This window comes from Octodon degus, unplaced genomic scaffold (assembly GCF_000260255.1).
Source record: "Octodon degus isolate 3935 unplaced genomic scaffold, OctDeg1.0 scaffold00241, whole genome shotgun sequence".
Classification (NCBI taxonomy): domain Eukaryota; kingdom Metazoa; phylum Chordata; class Mammalia; order Rodentia; family Octodontidae; genus Octodon; species Octodon degus.
The window spans coordinates 1,172-23,628 of NW_004524817.1; the positions used below are offsets into that span (position 1 = coordinate 1,172).

General features: G+C 38.0%; 2 protein-coding genes and 1 pseudogene across 4 annotated transcripts in view; 1 reads left to right on the top strand and 2 right to left on the bottom strand.

Annotated features, from left to right (window-relative positions):
* Positions 1-3,895: 3,895 nt before the first annotated feature.
* Fam229b (family with sequence similarity 229 member B) lies at positions 3,896-7,323 on the top strand. 2 transcript variants are annotated; one of them, XM_004645887.2, is made up of 3 exons: positions 3,896-4,160; positions 5,477-5,615; positions 7,098-7,323. In XM_004645887.2, exons 2-3 carry the CDS (start codon positions 5,491-5,493, stop codon positions 7,213-7,215), a joined length of 243 nt encoding a protein of 80 aa, XP_004645944.1. In that variant the 5' UTR covers positions 3,896-4,160; positions 5,477-5,490; the 3' UTR covers positions 7,216-7,323. The 2 variants fall into 2 exon arrangements, with proteins under 2 accessions (XP_004645944.1, XP_023561913.1); XM_023706145.1 differs by having other exon boundaries at positions 3,903-4,103; positions 7,098-7,317.
* A 3,379-nt stretch (positions 7,324-10,702) lies between these two features.
* On the bottom strand, positions 10,703-12,831 carry LOC101591360 (annotated as a pseudogene).
* A 2,344-nt stretch (positions 12,832-15,175) lies between these two features.
* Positions 15,176-22,457, bottom strand: part of Lama4 (laminin subunit alpha 4) — a 172,418-nt gene continuing 165,136 nt past the window's right edge. For both annotated transcript variants that reach the window (XM_023706138.1, XM_023706137.1), the window contains 4 exons: positions 21,122-21,252; positions 19,980-20,073; positions 19,319-19,438; positions 15,176-15,619 (listed from right to left, as the gene is read on the bottom strand). In XM_023706138.1, coding sequence (XP_023561906.1) covers positions 15,474-15,619; positions 19,319-19,438; positions 19,980-20,073; positions 21,122-21,252 — 491 coding nt within the window. In that variant the 3' untranslated portion in view covers positions 15,176-15,473. The remainder of the gene's footprint in view (positions 15,620-19,318; positions 19,439-19,979; positions 20,074-21,121; positions 21,253-22,457) is intronic.

Genomic DNA, 22,457 nt, shown 5'->3' on the forward strand with positions numbered 1-22,457 from the left:
AGCCTTAAAATGATTCAGTTCATACAAAGAGTGGTCTTTGACAAAAATGGAGTGAAATAGAAATAAATAACACAAATGAAATATTTCCAAGTATTTGAAGATTAAATAATGTAATTGTAAATTACATTAACTGTTTGTACCTCAAGGGAAACAAAAGGAAAAATTTAAATTATTTTTATCGTATTTTTGTATGGATTTCTATTTGAAAAAAATTAAAGGAAAAATTTAACTGAAGAAAATGAAAGTAAAAAATTTCAAAATTTGTGAATGTAGGTAAAGTAGTGCTTTGATACAAATTTATGGGATTAAATCATTATAAAAGAAGAAAATCTGAAGTTGGTAAACTTCCCCCTTAAGAAAGTAGAAAAAGAGCTGGAGGTATAGATCAGTGGTAGAATTTCTGCATAGCATGTGAGGTCCTGGGTTTGATTCTTAGTATCAAAAAGAAATACAACAATAAATAAAAAATAAAACTAGGGAAAAAAAGACAAAGCTAAGGTAATAGAGGGAAGGAAATAATAAAGATTGGAGTGATCCAATACTGTATACAGAAAACAGAAAAGTAACAGAAATCAATGAAACCTAAATGTATATCCTGAGACATTGTTATGATTTGTGTCTAGGTGTCCCCCCAGAGCCTCATGTGTTCATTGGGGCAGCTTCTAGAGTTTGTGATTAATTCATGATCCTATGCTGGGGTTATGGGTGTGAGTGCTCCACTTGCTCTGGGGCAGGTAATCTGCATTACAATGTAAGGAGGGCAGAGGGGCTTGCTAGAAGCCACAGCTGCTGCCCCTCCTTTGCTCTTTGCTGTTTTCTGCTGCCACGAACTGCTGCTCTCTGCCACGTGCCACTCTGCCTTGGAGCCAGCTGAGTATGTATTGAAACCTCGACGAACTGTGAGCTAAATAAATTTTTGCTTCTTTAAATTTGAGTGTTGGGTAGTTTGTCTCAGCAGTGAGAGAAAAGTGACTGAGACAGACATTGAACATTTTTCTTGGTAGGCTGTTTTCCTCATAAGATAACGCTTAAAATCCTAAACTTAGGTTGAAGCTCCTGCTTGATTTAACTTGTACTTATGTCTTAGACTGTATTTCTTTCTTTCTTTTTTTTTTTTTTTTCATAACTGGGGATTGAACTCAGGCCCTTGCACTTGCCAGGGAAGAACTTATTCCACTGAGCCATCTCCCCGGCCCCTCTTTTTATTTTCTATGTTGTATTTATGCTAGCATTCTGATCCTTCATTTCCCTCTACCAGTATATGATATTCTTACACATACTGTTTGGTTTTTTTTCACATACTGTTTTTGTTTGTCCCATCTTCTTTATTTTTGCTTCCTAGCCATTTTAATCTAGTTAATTCTTGCTCATCCTTACATTTAGATTTGATATTCTAGTATAGAATATATTTAATTCTAATCTATAAACTTCACCAGAGCTAGAATTGTCCTTTTTTCAGTCTTTTAACACTTAACTCAAGCATGACTTGATTCTCATGGTGGATTCTTTGAAAATATTTCTTGAATTCATGTCTCTATTTTCATAGGATATGATGAGTTCAAACATTACTAGTTTTCTGTATCTTACAAATTTGCATCCTGAAAATCAAAAGACTATTACTATTATTGTGCTTATTATGAAACTATTCAAAAATTTAACCATCTTTTAAATGAAGATTTCTGCTTATTTATTGCTTTGCACTGTTCTGCTGTAGAGTCAAGTTCATTTTGGCTTCTATTATTGTGTTACTGTGAAGTTTCGTCAAGATTACTGCTCATTTTCATTGTGTTACCATCTGAGAAAATTGGCACAATTTGTGCCAAAAGAACTTGTTAAAAATAGTGGAAAATTATGTGAACTAAAGGCAACATATTTTATTTTGTAGTTTACGTACTATATTACGTATGAACTTTTAGAGACTTGCTTAGAATTTCAGAACTAACATGGTGTCAACATCACACTTCATTCTTAGGTTAAAACTCGTCATTTCCCCACTTCTACTTCCTCTTAAAAATGTAATAATTAAAATTTGCCATTAAAAGGAACAGATACGTGTAGGTTCTAATGATGCATAGGCAAACAATAACTACCAATTATTTCATTTTCTGTGTGACACAGTAAGTTAATCTTAGATTTCTGTAAGGTAACATGGTGATCAACTTATTCAAAAGTAGCACCCTAGTAAGAGGGTAGAGGTCAGATTTTACCTAATGTAAATTGAATTCTGATGTAAAGTGCCAATTTTCTACTAAATCATAAAAACACAATAGTAGGAATGTAGCATGATATATAGGTAGTAATAAAAGATTAAAAAAAATTAAAGAGAAAACATTGAAAGCAATGATACAGAATTTCTTTTTTTCTTTTCTTTTCTTTTGTATTTAGGACAGGGTCTACAGGGTCTCACTGTATAGATCGGACTCATAGTGATTGAACTCCCGGCCCTTGTGTCTGCCTAAACAGGTGCTTTAATCTCTGAGCTATTTGGCCAGCCTTTTTAATTTTTTTTTTTTTTTTGTAAAAAGTTGAGAAGGATTTTCTTTTTTCTTTTCTTCTTTTTTTTGGATGACTCAAGATGCCTTAAGGGTGGATCTGGTAAGGCACCTGGGGCTGGGGATCAAACTGTGGTCCCTTGCACCTGACTGGGTTTGCCTGTGCAGGCAAAAGTTGAGAAGGATTATTATTATTATTTTTTTGCTGGCTAAAGCTGCTGTAAGGGCGGGTATGGTAAGGCATGTGGACATGGGGATCAAACTCTGCTCCCCTGCCTCCTGACTGGGTTTGCTGGAACAAACATTTAAACAACTGAGCTAACCTGCAAGCTCCCTCAGAACTTTGAAACAAGAGAATTAATAAAAGATTTGGATCAAATAAAAATTTCCTACCATTTAGTAATTTAGTAAATAGCTGCTAAAACTGAAAAATTGGTTGTCTTAGTCTCATTGCTGAGACAAAATACCCAATACTCACACATTAAAGTTAAATTTTGGCTCACAGTTTGTAGAGGTTTCTGTCCATAGTTGGCTGGCTGAAGGCAGGGTGATATGGCAGAGGAGCATTAGAGAGAAAAAAACAGTCCATAGCAGAGCAGGCAGGAGGCAGCAAGCAGCAGCAGCAGAAGTAGCAGCGAAGCAGTCCCTCCCTTCCTTTGTATCCCATTCAGGCTGTAAACCTTTTGGGTGGTACCACCTACAAAGTGTGGATCTTCCCATTTTTTCTCACCCAGAACTATGCTAATCCAATCAGTGGACTAAGAACCAAGGACCACATACTCTTAATCCTAGCATCACATTTCGTAGATCCAGCCAGCTCCAGAAGCCCACTTCATATAAGTGCATGAGGCTTTGAGGGGAACATCTAGATACAAACTGTAACACCAAAAGAAGACTAATGTTCATTAAATGTCTTAAAAATTACTGTTAAGCAATACTGAGTAGGGCAGACATTTTGTTAGGTAAGCTGCTGATACAGAAGCCAAGAACTGGTTGGGACAGGGAGAGCAGTCCAGAGAAATGCAAATATGATATGAGCAGAGAGAACAGTTGGGGACGAGGGAGTGGGATAACAAGGACAGTGCAATATGTATTCTGCCTCTTGCAGTTGCCATTATTCCTGCCATATGGGAATTTTAAGGGTCTCTTAAGGAAACAGGGAAGAAAGTATAGTCAAGGCAATAGAAGAGTCCAGGGTGTACAGAATTCCATGGAAATTTGATGTCTGCTTGAGGAGTGGGATAACGATGTATTTAGGTTGGATTAATTTGGTTTATTAGGGGAAAAGTGTAGGAGATAGAATGAGGGGAATGGGACATAAAGTTAGAAAAGACATGTATAAGTCTGTGTGGATTGATTGATCTGTATGTCTTCCTTTATAGGTTGATATGTTTACTGTTGGAAAAGAAGGCAGTGTCAACAACAAAAATAATTTTAGAGATACTTAGTTCTTATCCAAGTTTCAGCTTGTTGCTGGAGTTATAAATTGAAACATTTGACTCTTTTAGCAGGCAGGAAACTATGTCAAAGAATCTTCTGATGTCATAATTTCTGGGTGTTACTGGAACCTTTGATCATCATTCCTTTGGCAGTTCCAGCTTTCTATGGAAGGTCAGTAGAAGCAATTTATTTATTCACCTCTACAGGAATCAGACTTAGCCTATTTTGGTAAGTCAGCTTCCTTGATCAAATAAGCTACAAATTCCTATCCTGATAGAGTAATCCATATAATTCATCATGGTTTTACTAAGTCATCTGTCAGCAGAGCACTTTTTCTTGAAAATTGATACACCATCTATAAAAATCATTACATAACCAAAATCTTAAGCCTTAAGAATTTAGCTCATTATCGCCAGTAAACATTTACTTAGTGGGCATAGAATACTGTACTAGGAGTAAGGATTAGCTGTAAGGCACTTTTCAGTTTTCCTAACCATTGTGGGCAAATGTTGAAGCCATGTAAATCCATTCAAGATAGAGTTACTAAATTCTGACTCTCTGCTGGGAAACTACTCTGTATTAAGAACTCAGTGGTGATACAGAAAGGAAGGGATATTGAACAAGAACTTAAAAAAATTTGGACAGTGTTTCTTATCAGAGAAAAATGTTATCCTTTTCCTTTACTACAGAAGATTTGGCAATAATGGAGAAGCTGTTTACTGTCACAACTGGGGAGAGAGATGCAGTGGGCATATAGTTGATGAAGGCTACAGAAAACACCCTACGATGCATCCTGCTTTCCCCCAAATATGATCCCAAGTGTCAGTGGTACCATATTTGAAAAATCCTGATTATCCTTAACTACTAGAAAACAAAAATAAAGGGTACCTATGAAAACTTAGGTTATAAGACTTATGAAAGACTTCTCTAAAATATCAAAATGTAAATTCAGACTTAGTGGATGAGTTGGCCCTAGCAAGTGAATGATAGGAGCAGTAGGCGGAGGAATTCCTGATAGCAGCAACAGTAGGCAGTTGTGTGCCTGTGTGTGTGCCTGTTTGTGTCCGTCATATATATGTCATATATTCATATACGTACCAATACATATTTAATATTCTACACCATTTGCTGAAAAATGGGTAGCATGGATTGAACACTTACTGTGAGTTGAACATCACTCTTCATATAATCTTAATCATTCCTCACTGTTATTCTGGAAGTGGCTAATGTTATTTTCAGCTTAACTTTGAGAAATAATTTAAAGGCAAAGAGTTTTTTTACAGAGCAGAAGTGGACTTGAAGCCCATTAATGTTAACTGCTGTCCAGTTATGCTATCCTGAGGGCAAAGGACACATTTCACTTTTATCATGTGGTGTCTGTCTTGTTACAGGACTTAAAATTGTAAGTAAGGGATAATTGTGTACTGTAGTATTTCATACTTTATAGATGTTTAAAAATGTTTATAGAATATTTTACTTTCTTGTAAAACTATTAATATTGAAAAAATTCAAGTAACTCTGAAGATAACCCCCTTCTTATGTAGGTTTTCAGTGAATTATGGTTTTACGGTTTGGAACTCAGCCAAGGAGGTTTCCAGTGGAAGGAGGAGATTCTTCAATTGGACGAGAATCAGGGCTGAACTCCAGTGCTGCCTGTAACAGGAATGAGATATCGCCAAACAGGTGAGATCTTCTCATCTGACAACCAAGGAAGTGTGCACTGGTGGTATCAGTATAAGCGCTCACTGTTACACCGATACTGACTATTAGCAACAAAAAGTCCAGGAATTCAAACATTGCTGCTGTTAAATTGGTATTAACAGAGCTCAGGATTATTTAAAATCTTACATATAAGAGTCTGTATTTTGTACTTCTATAAGTCTTGATGATAGACCAATTCTAGTCAGTAAATTTCAGGCTAGCTTGCTTTGTTGATAGTTTCACAGTTAAACATAACTCTCAAGTAAACCTTCACTGCTCGTACACGCAGGACACTGTGCTGCCAGAGGCACAAGGCTGCGGATACAAAAGCAAGTTGGAATTTATATTTAGTTTCGTTTTGGCTTTGATCAAATTTACGGCAGAAAGAAAGCAAAAAGAGTATGAAGAGTCTATGAATGAAGTCAGTTTTGTAAAATTAAAAAAATATAATACCATTTGTTCCATTTTTCTTCTCTTTACCATAGCAAAATTGTAAGTACTATATTATTATGTCTTATGGGTTAGAAATTTTGCAGATGCCAGTTTAAGTTTAATGAGGTAGATACTTTAAAAAGCAAAATTATTCAAGGATGACATTTATAAGTTTGGAAAGTAATGAGTTCTTTCTCGTTAGAGATGTTCAAAATTGGATAAGTTATTCTATATGAATGTTGGAAAGGTAATTCAGATAGCAGATGTTCTTTGGACTAGATGTCATTTAAGAGCTGTTTCAAACCTGATAGTCCCATCTATGTTTGAACATTATTTAAAATGGTATGTTCCTTTTTCTTTTTCTTTTTTTTTTTTTTGTAGAAATACTATGCTTTTGAAATCACTCAACTAAAGTGATTTAAAATTTTTTTAAGAAATCTTTTATTTATTCATTTGGTATAGGGTCTTGCTACGCAGCTCTGACTCAGTAATCCTCCTATCTTAGCCTCCCCAGTGCTTATAGGCATATGCCACCATGCCTGGTTTTGGTGGCTGGCATGGCATGTGGTAGCAGGGACTGAACCCTGGTCCTTGTGCTTGCCAGGCAGGTGCTTAGACTCCTGAGCTGTCTCCCAAGCCTCATCAATTAAAGTGATTTTTAAAGGTATATATATATATATATATATATATATATATATATATATAAATTAATGAATTCCTACAGAATTATCACCTGTGTTTATAACTATGCATTTTACTGCCATTTACCACATCACTACATATCTTGTGAAATGAATATCTAGAGGGTTATTTTTGTTTATTAATTTTTTATAAATATATGGCAAGAGTCAATTTCTTTACTAGATAAGTCTAGAATATCTACCTAACAAGCTCCTTTGTGTTATGTTATTTTATGATATTGAAAGACAACAGAGGACTTCGAAAAGTGAAATATATACTCAAACTCTGGTGCTTTAAAAATGATTTCCTTTTTTAGTATGTTAACTACATGTCATTTTCTCTTTCATTCAGGCAACTCCGAAGATGCCCCGCAAGTCATTGCCTGACAATAACTGATGTTCCCATCACTGTCTATGCAACAATGCGAAAGCCACCTGCGCAAAGCAGCAGGGAAAGTCCTCCTAAATAGCATCATTAAGTCTTCGGTGGAGGGTTGACTAGGTCAAGAGTAATGGGCCGGTATCGTATTATGATCTGGTAAACAAATAAAAGTGGTGGCACTGTTGGATGATGACAATGGTTGTGCTGTTTAATTTAAGTGAAAAAGATGGAGATAAGAGTCAGTAAAACATGCAGGGTCTGCTGTCTTCTGTGTCTGATAATGGGTCATGGTAATATTTCTGGACCAGAAACTTCTGAGAAATCACCTTGCTTAGAGTAGATGATTGGTATCAATAACTGAAGATGAATTTCAAGTCCAGCATGGCTGTCAATCAGCTGGAACCTAGTCTACTTTTAAATTATTTCAATACTTCTGTTAAATTCTCTGATGAATTTCTGAATCATTTCTCTGTATTTCCTTGACATTTACTGAGCATTGTTAGAATAGCTAATTAGAATTCTTTGTCAGGCTATTATACCATCTCTATCTCTTTATAGTTAATTTCTGGTACCTAACTATAATGGACAAATTTTGTGTCCATTTGATATCATCGTATTTCCCCAGTTGTTCCCAATTTATGGCTATGAGTTGCTGCCTACACATTAATGTAGGTATTCAATCCAGTCTTCCTAGTCTGACCATGTTTGAGAGTTTCTTATAGGAATAAGCCTGTCCAGAGTTTCAGTGCAGGGTTATCTCTCAGGTTCCTCAGCCCGTGAATACTTCCACCATTGCAGTGTTAGAGGGTACCTTAAGCCCATGACTTAGAGGGTACCTTAAGCAGAAGCCTTTGGCAGCCAGGGCTTAATGCAGTGATTAATCACAGCATTAATCAATGCTGTTCAGTGCAATGATTGATTACAGCCAGAGCCTGTGGCTGCCAAACCATCCCATTCCAGGCATGTGATCCTTTTTTATTTTGTTAGATCATCTTTTTATTGACATATTTTCTTATGCTCCTTAGCTAGCTGGGCACCCAACAGCACTGCTGTTGATGTCATCTATGATGTCATGAGGGTACCAGCTGTTCACATTGCAGCCCACAGACTAGGCGGTCCTCAGGATCTCTTTTAATGGTTCCGGAAAGTTCTCTGGCTAAAGACCGGTGCTGCATCTGTGGGGCAATGTCAACAATCTCATCAAAAGTGATATTTCCACCGTGTTTAATGTTTTTCTGCTTCTTTCTGTCCTTTGGTGGTTCCTTCAGGGCTTTGATGATCAGGGCAGAGGCACAAGGCACCACCCCAATCAGAGCCTGTCTGTTCTGAATGGTCAGTTTCACCATAGTCCTAAAGTTTCCTTGGCAATGTCATTCCCACTTTTTTATGGAGACCTACCCAAGGGACAAATCTTGGGGGCCACGGCAGATGTGGCACTGACTTCACCACTGGTGCATCTCAGGTACACAACTCTGATCTCATTGGATTTGAACTTAGGCAGCATGCTGGAGGTGGCTGGTATCGGATGAACCCTGATTTGGAACTACTGAAGAAAGTTGCACCTTAGCCACTTCCTAGCTGAAAGCTAAAAGCCCAGGTGTGTGATCCTGATGCCTTACCTACTCTGAGGTTTATCCCAACCCCAAGGTCACTCTGTTGGCTAGCAGTGATGCAGGCCAGAAGAGGAACTCATCTTCCTGGAACTATGAGAGTGCCTCATGTTGTAAGTTGTATCATGGTGTCAGGTACTAGATTTGAAAGCTAAGTCCTGTGCTTGCTTTTCTCTGCTCAAGTGGATTGTGTCTCTCCATATCATGCTATCTGAATTTGGGAATGGTATTATGAATAATATAAAACTTTTTCCTACTCTCTGCAATGTATGTTATGTAAAAAGCAGGATCTCATGTGGTTTCCTTAGGTTTTGTGGAGATTTCTTTTCATGTATTCATAGTAGTTTAGATCAGTTTTCTGGAGGGAGGATGACTACTGCCCCACCCTCTTGCTTCCCAAGTTGGGGCTGCCATGGTGTATTTCTAGATGTTCCCCCAAAGCATGTCTTCACAAGCATGCCTTTTGAATCATGAGGTGCTATAGCAAAGTGTGATACTAGGATGTAGGGTCTGGTCAGCAAAGGCGAGTCATTGAGGGAATGTCTCCCTTTTCTGTTTTTCACTTCATTCTCTGCTTCCTGGCTGCCATGATGTGAATACCCTTTCTCATATCACTCTTGGAGCCAGTGGATTATGGGCTAAGAATGTGAGCCCTGGAAAACTCCTGCTTTGAGTTAATGTGTGTGTTGAATGTTGTGTCCAGTGAGGAAGAAAGTGACTAAGATAAGGCTATTTCTAAACACTTGATGTGTTTTCATTTAGCTTCTTTTGTTTACAGCTGGGCTGATAATTAGCCAAATATGTTCATTAAATGCCCCAAACTAGTTTTTTCCCCCTGTATTTTAGGGAAGGGTCTATGGGGTATTCATGGTCTCACTACTAAATATGACTCAGTGATTCTCCTGTTTACAGCCTCCCAAGTGCTGGGATTACAGGTGCACACCACCACGCCCAGTCTCAGTTGCCTTCTCAGCATGCCCCAGGGGTGGGGCTGGCACAGCAGGCCTGGGGATCGAACCCCTGGCCCCTGTGCCTGCTTGCAGGTGCTTTAATCCGCTGAGCTATTTGGCTGGCCCTTCCAAACTAGTTTTTGATATGATTTGATAATGTTCTTCTAAGGAGTAATTATATTGGATAAGGAAGAAGGCTCTGTGCATCTTGGAAAAATACCCAAAAGTTATGGTTAATCTTTAAGGACTTTAAACTATCACCTGGGTGCTCAGATTATCAATTAAATTTATTGCTAATGAGGCATAGACAGTGGTTCTAACCCCCATTTCTTTAGAGTGATGTTGCATTAATTATCACTTGCACCTTAATTCCCTGGCAATCATCTTGAAATTATTTTCAGTCATTCAATCATTAAAAATTTCAGGTCCATCTTTTTACATAATTAGACTTAGGTATCACTTTTGATGTCCAGGCCAAAAGTTCTCATCAAAAGAGAACTTTTGATGTTCTCTCTTCCTGAAATCTCCAAAAGACTGACTTTGGGTCAGACATAGTTCTCCCATTTCTTTGTTTACTTACAGTTTCTAATGAATGTATTACTTAATCTCCAACTGAGGAGGTAACTATTTATTAAATTACCAACAAAAAGTCAGTTATATAGTTTCTGTGGTTTCTTAATTTCTAGTTTATTTCTGTTAGCAGTTAGGTATAAAATAATTGTTTCAGTTATTTTGTACTTATTTAAGCATGCTTTATAGCTTAAAATATTGTCTGTTTTGGAGAAAGTTTTGGGGGCTGCTAAGCAGAGTATATTTTCTGATGTTGTTGGATGAACCACTCTGTAGATATCTGTTAAGTCCATTATTTTCAACCACATTCCCTTATATTCTTTGGATAACCCTTCTATTAGGGAATATTCTAAGTTCAGGAAAACTCTGCAGCATCATGCTTTTATAAGCTTTTTATTTTTATTTATTTATTTTTTTATGAGGTCAGATCTATTTTATTTGTTACTTAAGCGTTTTCCTTTTGACTGGACTCAAACTTGGAAGTAGCAGCTCTCAGAAAGGACAGCCCGCGTCTCCTGGTAATCTGCTCCTCCTGGCATTTCTCTTTGGCTTCCTTCATTCTCTTGGCCAGAAGTTTAGCATACTCTGCAGCCTCTTGTTTCTCTTCAGTGCAGTATGGCAGTGTTTGTGTTGAAGGACATGCAGAGTAGCAAGTTGCTGGATCTGGGGGGCTTTAGTCCTAGGGTCTTACCCTCCTTGTTCAAGGGCTTCCTGACAACATACTGGTGGACATCATCTTCCTTAGACAGATTGAAAAGTTTGCAAACTCTGCTGGCTCTTTTGGGCCCTAGGTGCCGAGGCACAGTTGTATCGGTCAACCCAGGAATGTCCTTCACTCCTTTCTTTACAATAACCCAACTGAGAACGCTGAGGTTGGCATCCACAATGTGTCCTCAGGTGGATTTACGCTTTCTCTCCCAGGTTCTACTTGGTCGGTAGCAGGAGTGCCCCTTACTCAGCAGCAGGCGCACGCGGCCGTGGGTGAGGATGCCCTGCTTCATGGGGAAGCCCTCCTTGTCATTCCCACCACTGATTCGGACCATGTAACCCTTCCACTCTTCACCCAGGGCGTCAGCAGCCACTTCTGTGGCCATGTGCTTCTCATAGAACATGTGAAACTTGTGTTCATCCTTGACCTCCATGAGTTTCTGGCAGCCAGTGGCTGGGAAGGAGACGTTCAGCTTCGTCTTGAAGCTACTCTATCAGCTTTTTAATCAGAAGTCTTTAGCCATGGTCATTTGGCATAAGCTCATTAATTAAAAGTCATTATCCATGGTAATTTGTAAATATATACTGTTGATGATATTGCTGGTTTAGTTCATTGTAAAGTCAATATGTACTGGTCAGGTTGGTGACAGACTCAATCCTGGGTGGCCATCATTGACATACTTTAGGAATTCTTGACAGATTCAAGTGTTACAGATTCAAGTGCCTGGCAGTGCCATTCTGTGTTCCTTTTGTTTGTGCTTCTCTTTCCCATGGTTCTGCAGCTTATCAAGCTCTATTCCCTCAGTCTTGTCTGCCCTGTGCTTGCCTATCCTGTCCTCTGGCAATCTTCTGGGAATGGTGTTCCTTGTGCTGGGAGTTTTATAAAGTTTGGCTTGTGCAGGGTGGCCACACTTCTTTCTCTCATTTTATAACTTGACAAGTTGTCCAAGACTTGAAGTATTTCTTGCCTCTCTTGAGGGGCTGTGGCATTGTTCCTGCTGTCTTCTCCCTACAACCTCAGACAAGTCAAGTATCTCTATTTCTCAGTGAAACCTAGGCAGAGAAGGAATGTTGTTTTCCTTTTGTTTAGATTCTCAGGAAATTTGCAAAGTACCTCTGGAGATGAGGTGAGGGTATAACCATTATGGAAAGTCTGCTTTCCTGAAGTTCATTCAATGATTATTTATTGAGCATCTACTCATTTGCCAAACACTGTTCTGGGCACATGTGTCACATCTGTGAGTAGCACAGACAAAAATTTATGTCGGTTACATTTTTGGACAGTTATATTTTCTCTGGCTCTTTAGATAAACACTCTCTCTCTCTCTCTCTCTCTCTCTCTCTCTCTCTCTCTCTGTGTGTGTGTGTGTGTGTGTTACGGTGGTACGATTGTATGTACTGCTGATAATACTGACATGGTTTATCTCAGCAGTCCCAAAAGAAAATGGATAGGCTCCATACCTCAAAATTTGGTGAATTAAATGTATATTTACTGTTTTAATGACCTAGCAAGAAAGCTCCTCTTGATACCCTTTGCTGTTGTGTTCAATACAATAGAATAAGAGTTCAGAGTCCATTCCAGTGTCTTTTTGAGATTGCTCTTCTAGTTTTTAGCTGAGATAAGATTTTTCCTGGACAAAGGATAGGTGGATGTACCATCCTAGGTTTACCAAATGAAGATGCCAGTATTCTTTCCTTTTCTTTCAGCATATGTCTATAAATGCATGTGGAAAACATTTAAAATTGTACATTCACACAGTATTCTTCTGGCTTTAGCCTCTACTGCTAAATGCTTGCTTTTCCTTATGTTTCCCAGTTCAAATATTCAATACTTACTTGTTCATTCTGTCTTTTCATGCCAAGCATTGGGGTTTTGCTTTCCTGGGAAGCTATAGAACAGTAATGGTGACCCTTTTAGAGCTTTCAGTGATTAAAAGCAGCCAGCTGCAGTACACACAGCCTGCTGTAGCACATGTACCACTAAGTTTGCCACCACTGCTACAGGAAGATGCCCTTCTTGTCCAGTCAGGTATGGGCACAATATGGGAGGTAGGGCATGTGCCTAAAAATGGCTTCTCCTCCAAATAAGGGCTGTGGAAGGCTCTGCTCATTTTGAGGTGACTAAACTGGCAGAGCAGTTGTTCAAAATTACTGTGAGGACTTAACTCACATTTCTCCATGTAAGGTACTCATATTAAGCTCCACTAACAAAATCTGACTTCTTCCCCTTAGATTCTGGGAGAAGGAGGAGGTTTCATCTGAGAAACAGATTCAAGCTCTTACAGTGGTGAATTCACAGTTTTAGAAGATCATTGTGTTGGATTTATGAGGTATATGTGGCTCAAGAGCTGGTCAGTTGTGACCATAAAAATGTGCACGACTACCTGCAAAGAGGTGGCACAGGAAACTGGGGAGAAGTTAAAAGAGTTTTTGTGGATTTGTTCCACATATATGGAGTATATGCATGCCTCCTGGGGCTGCTGGAGGTCAGCAACTTGGATGGTACGCTTGGGGATCGAATCTCCCATTCCCTCTGGAATGCCCCAGGACAGTGTTGGAAAAGAAAGTTGGTTATATTAGAGCCATTTCCAACTTCTTGGATCTTATGGAGGAAACTTAGGTTTAGTTTTTAGGTGACAAGCCACATATGCCACATTCAGAAGGTTTTGTTTAGTCTGTATGTATTTTTCCCTGTGGTGGTTATTGCTTTAATTGCCAACTAAAAATCAGGCTATTTCAAACTCCCCAAATTTTACATTCCTACTTTTTTTTTTTAAATCCTGGCATTTCTGGACTTGTGCTCTTTTATGGTGACAGTTGGCTGAGCTGACAGCAGGTGCTCTCTTGATTTCCTGCATGAAACCCCACCAGCATCACTCCTATGTGCAGGAGAACCTCTCTGTCTGTTTCCCCTTGAGTTTGTGGCTCCTGCTTTAGAGCTCAGTGGAGGGTATCAGGCCAACTTCAGAAGTGAGAAAGCAAGGGAAAACCACAGTGCTTCTGTGCAAACAAAATACCTGAGTTGCAAGTGTTACCAGTAGGATTAATGTAATAAAATAATGAAATAGTAATCAATTTCAGCTTGTCCTGACTAGCTGGCACCTAGTGAGTCCTGTATGAATGGATATAAACTGTTTTAATGATCTCATCAGTAGCATATACCCACGATTGAAAGATAGAAGGGGGATATAAATACACATAAACACTCTTTCACACGCACACCTTTCTGGGCAATAAATTGTGAGGTGATTTCATTTTCTTTGGTAATTCTCCAAAATATTTTATAGCCCATCCCACCAATAGTTACTCATTTTGTTTATATCAGTTCTGCTGATACCAGGGCCTATTTTATCTTATTCTTTTTTTAGCGTTTTTAATCATCTCATGTATAATTATTCTTTTTTTTGTGGAACCGGGGATTGAACTCAGGCCCTTGCGCTTGCCGGGCAAGCGCTTAATCTACTGAGCTATCTCCCCGGCCGCTCATGTATAATTTTTTTATTTCTTTCTTCATATTATTAATATTCTAACATCCACAGTATTCAAGTCTGTTTTTCTAGCATTTATGAGCATGGATACTGTACAAAATATAAAATTATTGAAATAAGACTAGAAGTATTGATGTAAGTATGTAAGAGAAAGACTTTTTCTTTTTGGGGTGGTGGTGGTGGTGGAGATTGAACCTAGGGCTTTATGCATGTTAAGTGAATACTGTGTCATGAAGGTATACCCCTAGTCTAGAAGATCTTTAAAAAAAGGACATTCCTGTTTTTCAATCGAATTTTATGATTTTGTTTTTCTTTGTTGTAATGTTCTTGGTGAGTCCTGTAAATACATAATATATAATAATGGTATTATAATAATACCCTTCAAGAGCATAACTTCATATGTTATTAAAAGATACTTTGGATGTTCCTTTGTTTGTAGCTAGAAAAAATGTTATTCTAACATTTTCTGGTAATCTTTATGAACTGTACTTTAATAATCTTGATAACTATTGCTATAAGCTTAAAATGCTTTTCTTATACTGATATATCAAAAACTGGTAAAAATAAATTATCATCTAGTTTTAGGTTATATGTAAATTGGTAAATCTTTTCAAAATACAAAGAGGTAGTTTAGGACAAAGATGTTTTCATACAGATGGAAAGTTTTCAGCCCCTGAAAGAAGAATGAGGATGTAACTGAACTTTAAAAATAGGCACAGGTGTTTTCTTAGAATTCCTTCCTATTTTATTGCAGACAGGAACAGCAATTTCACCAGCAGAATATATAGGTGTACTGAATCAATACAAGCTAGATTCCCCTCCTTCGATTGCTGTCCACTGCAGACGTTTGGATCCAAGTTAAGAATTCCAATGAAAAATGAGAGAAGTGTGCAGTCCCTCATGAATCCTTTCAAGTTCCTCCTGGTAGAGGAGAGCTTCTACCACAAGGAGGCGCTGCTGTCCCTCCAGGCTGGCTCGCTTGCTCAGTGCTCGGAACTCTGGGGCATGTGCTGCGCTGCTTCAGGCTGCTGGGCAGGAATTGATACTAACAGCTCCGCTCACCAGGGCTGCTTTATTGAAGCTCACTGGGCGCCCGTCTATCACAAAGTGGCGGATGCAGCCGGTGAAAGGTTTGCTGGGTGCCAAGCGTGGCGTCAGTAGAGACTCTGAAGAGAGAAAAGTAAAAATCACAGCAGAGCCATTTCAAAGCCCAAATATTATCTTCTAAAATATGCCTAATATTTACATCATCAAAATGATTGTGTCATCAATGCCATATAGTTGTAATTCGTAGAAACATTTTCTGCTTTTTAAGTAATACGAACACATCATAATCCTAAAGTTTTGCCATGTTTTCATGATCAAATACTGTGCATCATGCAGTGGTCTTTCAGAGCTCAAATTTACCACTTGCATGTAAAGCCTCAGCAGTGGATTTTCATAATGTACCTATGATTTTTAAGAGTTAATTTCTCCTGAGCCTCACTTAGTTTCTGTGCTTTCCTGAGAAGAAAAATGAATTTTTAGCTCCCAAACAATTTTTGGACATGGTTAATGTTTCCGTTTAATTCACATCATTACCCTCTACCCTTAAGCTTCCACGATTTTGCCAAGCTCATAGGATATAATGAGAAAATAATGAGTTAAAGTATAACTTTTCTGAACTCGGGGTTTAAGGACTATAAATAGGGTAGTGGTAACTCCTCTACATTTTCACCTGAGCACAAGTGCCCTGCAGTGTGCAGAGGATCATTCTCTTCTTAATTAGACATCTAGAAGAAGCCTTCTGTGTATTAATTGTACAGACACAATTAAATATGTTGGGATGAAAGAAGCAAAGTAATTTAAAGCAATTAGGGAGCTTAGAAAAATCATGACATTAAAATCTATTTAGTCAAAGTTTACCCCGTACAAACAGTGATGTGAACAGTAACTGATAAAAGATGGAAAACAGGAACAATAACTCAAGAGAGAACATAAAATAAGACAGCAACTTAAACACCATCGTGCAGGTGTAATTTTCTAAGCAGTGCAGAGTGAAACTGTGAAGGTATATACTGAAAATAAATTGTACAAATAGCATTCTCTTTTTAGAATAATAACTGTGAAGTTTTAGACTTGGGAGGGCCTGAGAGATCAATTTGCTTCTAGGTTAGTATGACTATATATATTCTTCAAGCCTGTTTAGTGCATGTCCTCAGAATAAAAATAAATGAGTGAATAGCAAAGACTATGAGACGGAGCTGGGACACCTAATACTTTTGTGCCCACTGCAGACTAGAGTTTGAACATGGGTATTAATTCTGTCGAGCTTTCTATTCTTTGGTTCATGGAGGAAATCAGATGTAGGAAAAAATTCATATATCAATTATCTGCAAAATTCATCACAGAAATTGTAGGTAGCAACAGAAGAGGGTTCCACAGACTATAAGTAATTGATTAAAAAAAAACCCAATATGTGATTTTAAGAGGGACTTTCCTAGGTGAAGGCCTGATTATATAAAATAATAAGGCTTTTCAGTGTAGAAACGTATGGTTAGACCAATGTGTGAGCTCCATTAATTTAATTGTTTTCTAACATTTCATTCTGATTTTTAAACTAACATCTTTTGGTATGGTAACCTTCTTAACTTCATGTGTTAGCCTTTTAGTGACAGAAATAGCTCAGTTATGAGCAGTAAGTGTGGCTGGAGTTACAAGAGAATTCAGGTATACAGGGTTATACTTACACCTAATTTCTTTTGTTATCCTTCTTAATGCCTTTGTTTCTAATGTGATTTTCCTGGAATTAATCTTGAGTAGCTCAACATAATATAATGAATTACATTCATTGTAATTGCTTTTGTTCTAGGCTTCTGGGCACGATGCCTAGGTGGAAATAGGAGCTGCAGTGGTACAGTGGGCGGGTGGTTAGGCTCCCCAGCCTGCTCGTGCTTGTGCGCTCCTTCAGTCCCAAACATTTATATTCACTGTGTGTTTCATTAAGGCTGAATTTGTTTTAGGTCTGTCTTGTACACCTGGTCTGTGGGGTTTAATGATAGCAGTGTGTGTGAGGTTAGGATCAGAGTTAAAACAAACACAAAGGTAAAAGAGAAGCATTTGTATGAATTATATGATAAGTAATTTTAGTGAAAAGAGAAGAGCAAGTACTGCAACTCTTTCAGAGAGGGCCATGCTTGTTTTGTCCTCATGCCCCAAAGCTTAGCACAGTGCTTAGTAGAGACAGAGGAAATGCTGAGTACGTCCTGTTCCTGTCAGCAGAGAGTGTCCTCTTTAGCTTCTACAGTATATGGTAAGAAGTGCTACAGCATTGGTGTGCACCCTAGAGAAGACTGTATGTGTAAATGAGATGCAGAGCCAAGTCCTAAATGTCACTGTGGAGTTAGGTAGGTGAGAAGTAGGAAAGTTCTTGCTTGAAAAGATATTACAGGGGAAAAGGGAGAGCAGCATCTCCCAGAGACTGAAGTCTGTGCAATCATTCAGAGAAGGGCCTGAAACAAAAAAAAGCCTAGAATGAAGAACACATCAGTGAACAATGAAGGAACTTCAAGTCCCTGAAGGTCTGGGGAGATCCCAGAGCCAGAGGCAAGGAGGCAGCAGATGATCAGGATCTGCATGCTATGCTAAATTTGATCCAGTGCACCTTTGGCAACCTGAGAAATATTTAAAACTATGTTGTGGTTTTTAGGAAGGAAGCAATGTGCAAAAATGTAAGACTGATGTGAAGCATTACCCAGTGTATCTGCAGGAAAGGCACTGGTGGCCTGTGCCAGAATCCCTTTCAGGGCCACAGCCAGGGCAAGAGGACAGGACTGGGGAAAGTCAAAGAGAGGAAGCGTTGCTTTTTCGAGTTCTCAAATATTTCTTTCAGCCCCTGAGTTACTCTCATTGTTAATATCGGTACTGGGAAAATTCCCATTAGAAAGGAGAGGAGTACTCAGTTGCCACTATTTTGGAAAAGTCCTAGTGGTGTGATGCTTTTTATTTGTACTTTCTCATTCTCTTGATTAAAACATCAGCTGCCTTCTCCAACTCAATCTAACGAGCAGATTGTTCAAATCTCCACCAAATTCTACCAGATGTGAAAGCTTACATATGTCTTTTTTATATTTTTCTCCTGAGCCATGGAGAGCTCAGTCTTTCCAAGTTAGGAAAGTGTGTAGAACAATAACATTCAACATAAAGACATGGGGCTGGAGATATAGCTCAGTGGCACAGCGCCTGCCTGACAAGCACAAGCACTAGGTCCTGAGTTTGATTCCGGGTACAAAAGGTTAAAAAAAAAAATCAAAACTAACAAACCCCCCCCCCCAAAGACATAGTCTCTCCTTTACGATAAATATGGTGGGGGTCTATAATTGTCCTAAAGATGTCACTATATAGGAATTAGTTCTCTTAGGGAATGTCATATATAAGAACCAAGTCATGTGTGGTTTATACCAGTTTTCACAACTCACACATGTCCTGGGCAAGAAGAACTGTATTCTTTCCACTTACAGAAGGGAAGCATTTATCAACAAACTATTTTTCTCAAAGTTTTGAGTACATAGAGCAGTACTACTGACTTTATTTGTGATAGTGTTTCACTGTGTCTGTATGGAGGGTATGTAAAAGGAAGATAAAAATAAGCCAGAATGGTAAAATGGGAGTAGTATCTACTGGTCCTCATGTATTACTTTGGTATGGTACTTGGATTGAAAAGTCAAAATTTTCAGTGTGCTTTTTTTTTTTTTTATAAAAGGACATTGTATAGAAAATCCTTTGAATTATTAGGTGAATAATGAAAACACATGGCTCTGTTCACAATAACAGTTTTGAGAATTTGCTGTGGACTTGGAACCTTGTCCCTGCTAAGCAGCTCTTACCTGGAACACCTCCAACAAACACAGGCTCCCTGTGATCAACTGGTTTTGGATTCAGGGGTCCAACCACATGATTCACTTCAGAGTCAACATCCAACTGAACCACATTGGAGTCTCTGATAACTGAAATATAGGGAAAGACTAGCTGTAACACTGAACTAATGACTTTTTACATTGAGACTATTTCTTTTAACAAAATGGCTTTTATTTATTCTAAAATAAGACCCCCCAAATTCTTCTACATCACACACAAAATTGACTATGTGTAACAATGTTCAATTGGGCAATCAGTGTAACATTTTCTTTCTAAAGGGAGAATGTATAGGATACTCCTGCAACATTTTTTTTTAACTATGTAAGCTATATATTATATAAAGTACTACTAGCACTATTTTGAAAGCATTCATAGCTTCAGATCTCATGTGGGTTCATTGTAAGCATTCTAATGAAAAAACACTTGGTTCTCTTTGGCTGCCTTTTAAACTGTCACCTATTAAAGTTGCAGTTAAGTTCTGCCATGCCGTTGTCCCCCAGGTGGTTAGGCAGGCTCATCTTTTTTTGTTGTAGTTATTGATTTTTACTTGCATTGTGGTGGAGGGCTTTGCACACCCTCACCAACAGGCTCAGCTTTGTAAAGAAACCAAGGACACTCAGAGTTTCTCACCTGTAATTCTGTGCCATCTGCCATCACAGAGACTCTGCTTGGGCGTCACTGAGGTAAAAAAGTCTCTGATGCCATTGTTGACTTTTACTATGACCTGAAAATGACAGGCCACATTAAATAGTTTAATTTTTGATTTTTTAAAATAATTTACCACAGCAAAACAATCCTTTAATAAAAATCCACACAGAGAAACAACGTTTTAAAACAAAGAGCCATACTTGATTTGCTTTGCAGTTTGAACACAAGGGGTCAACCTTTGGTAAGTAATAGAAATACTCTATACTGATTATACTCCTGGGAGAACAAAATAATCCTACTGGAGAAAAGACAGAAGAGAAGAATGATAAGAAATGTAACAACAGATTTCTTTGATTGCTAAAGATAAGCTATAGTATACAAAGCATGTTAAATATTTGTAAAGAGCACAGACTCTGAAGCCAGACTCCCTGGCTCCTATTTATCTTACTTTCTGTTTCAATTTTCACATTTATAAAATCAGAGTGATGATATTACCCATTCCTAGAGATATTAGAAAGGCTGAACAAGTTAATTAATATCAAGCACTTACAATAGCACACAACTTTCAGTAATGTAAGTACCATGAAGGAGTAAGTTCTGTTGTTTCAGGGTTTAACAATCTATTAGAACCCACATAAATTCAGGTATATTATGTTGGAGGCACAATGAAAACAAGCCTTTTCATGAATATTTATTGAATACTTTCATGAATATTCCTCAGTAATATTTTAGGGTAAGATGGTTTGATTATGACAATTTTATTTTTAGTATTTTGGAATTATACACATACACACAGAGTATATATAATATTTAAAAGATGTTTTTGATAGTTTCTGTGTTTATTGATTTTGATAATTGGATATATTTGCTCTAATTCTTTTTTTAAACTATGTTTTTCTTTTGCTAGCTTTATCATATTTTATGACTAATCAAATCATTTTCTAAGCAAGACAACTCCTCGTATGTGAATGTGAATCCAAACATTGCCCACATTTACATTTCATGTTATAGCTTATGTATTTTTCCATTTAGAAAGATTGATGATATAAAGCTGTGAAACAAACCTGCTGTAGACCAAATGCAAGGTTAGATAAAATGAACTGTTAACTTTTAAAAGACACTACCTGCCCGTTTTTCATGTGAACATTTAAGTACTCCCCGTTGACACTGTGGCCGTGGACCAAGGTTCCAGAACTGCTTCTGGGACGAACTTCAAATGCAATTTCAAACTTCAGTCCAATATTGAAGGACTCATCTGTCAAGATAAATATGGTGAACTCTCAAGGAGAGCAAAGTAAATGTAGCTATGGTGTGATTTTGTATTTCTGTATTTTTCAAAGCTAATTCCAGAAGTTTGATGTCATTTCACAAGTTAAGTTGTAAGTGCCAGTTTTTGTGGTAAACTCATAGAAAACTATGGGGTACTAAGGTAACGAATGAACTTATCACTCTTGTAGAACATGAGGATGGGATGAAACGTTCTGAGTGTTATGGCATTCAAGGGAGAAGAAATGGATTTCAACTAGCAGCATAAATTATTTCAGCAGTTGAAGAGGACAGGGCCATCTGAGCAGTGGAAGGAGTTTTAGCAACAAACACCTGGAGATTAGGTACAGGAGAAGGAGGTGTGTGAGGGTGGGTGGAGACTCACACTCAGAAGGTTGTGACCAAGAGTAGAAGTCAACCTTTATTTCACAAGGTCACTGAGCTAGGGAGCCAACTTAAGCACATTTGTAGTTGACAATAATTCTTCAACAAAAACCTAATGTGTCTCTGCTGAAACACATTTCAAAGGAAAAAGGGAGTCTTCAAAGTATTTAGGAGCTCGTATCATGGTGATCCAAGGTACTTCTTACTTGCAGCTGTGTTCACTCTAAAAGGCTTATTGTAAGCCTGGGCATCTTAATATTGTCCACTTGACCTAGCTCCTTATAACTCACTCTGAAAAATTTCCTGCTATTAGTATATGGAGTACAAGTCATACAGTTTATTCTACATTTCAAGCTTCCCAAACTGCTAAAAGTTCTTATCACTATGATTTAGTGAAGGGCTAAGAGGAGGGAGTGGGGGAGGAAAGTAACATCATGAGACAGAAATTTCCTCCGCTTGCTGTTTTGGGCAAGCATGGTTGTTCAAGAAGAGTTCACCCAGGGTCCTACAAAGTATTTAACTGCCTTGAATCCAGGGAATGTGTAGTTTTATATACTTTTCCTGTCCTCATTCCTATCACCTACTTTGGTACTTTCTTTACACTTTATGATTGTTCAGCAGAATATTTGTTGGAATAAACTGGACAATAAGTATGCAGTTTCCTAGGAGTTCATTTTTAGACCTATTCCACCATCTTGTACAGGGATTGCCATACAAGAAGCATAGAAGAAAAACTGGAATAAACAGAGTAATGGTTGAGGAGTATAAAAATTGAGAAATAAGATTTTGGGGGGCTGACGAGATAGCTCA

Bases quoted from the DNA above. Each gene is read 5' to 3' on its own strand.
- Fam229b (XM_004645887.2), top strand. From the start codon at position 5,491: ATGGTTTTACGGTTTGGAACTCAGCCAAGGAGGTTTCCAGTGGAAGGA. The intron at 5,616-7,097 runs GTGAGATCTTCT...TCTTTCATTCAG, and splicing joins AATGAGATATCGCCAAACAG to GCAACTCCGAAGATGCCCCG.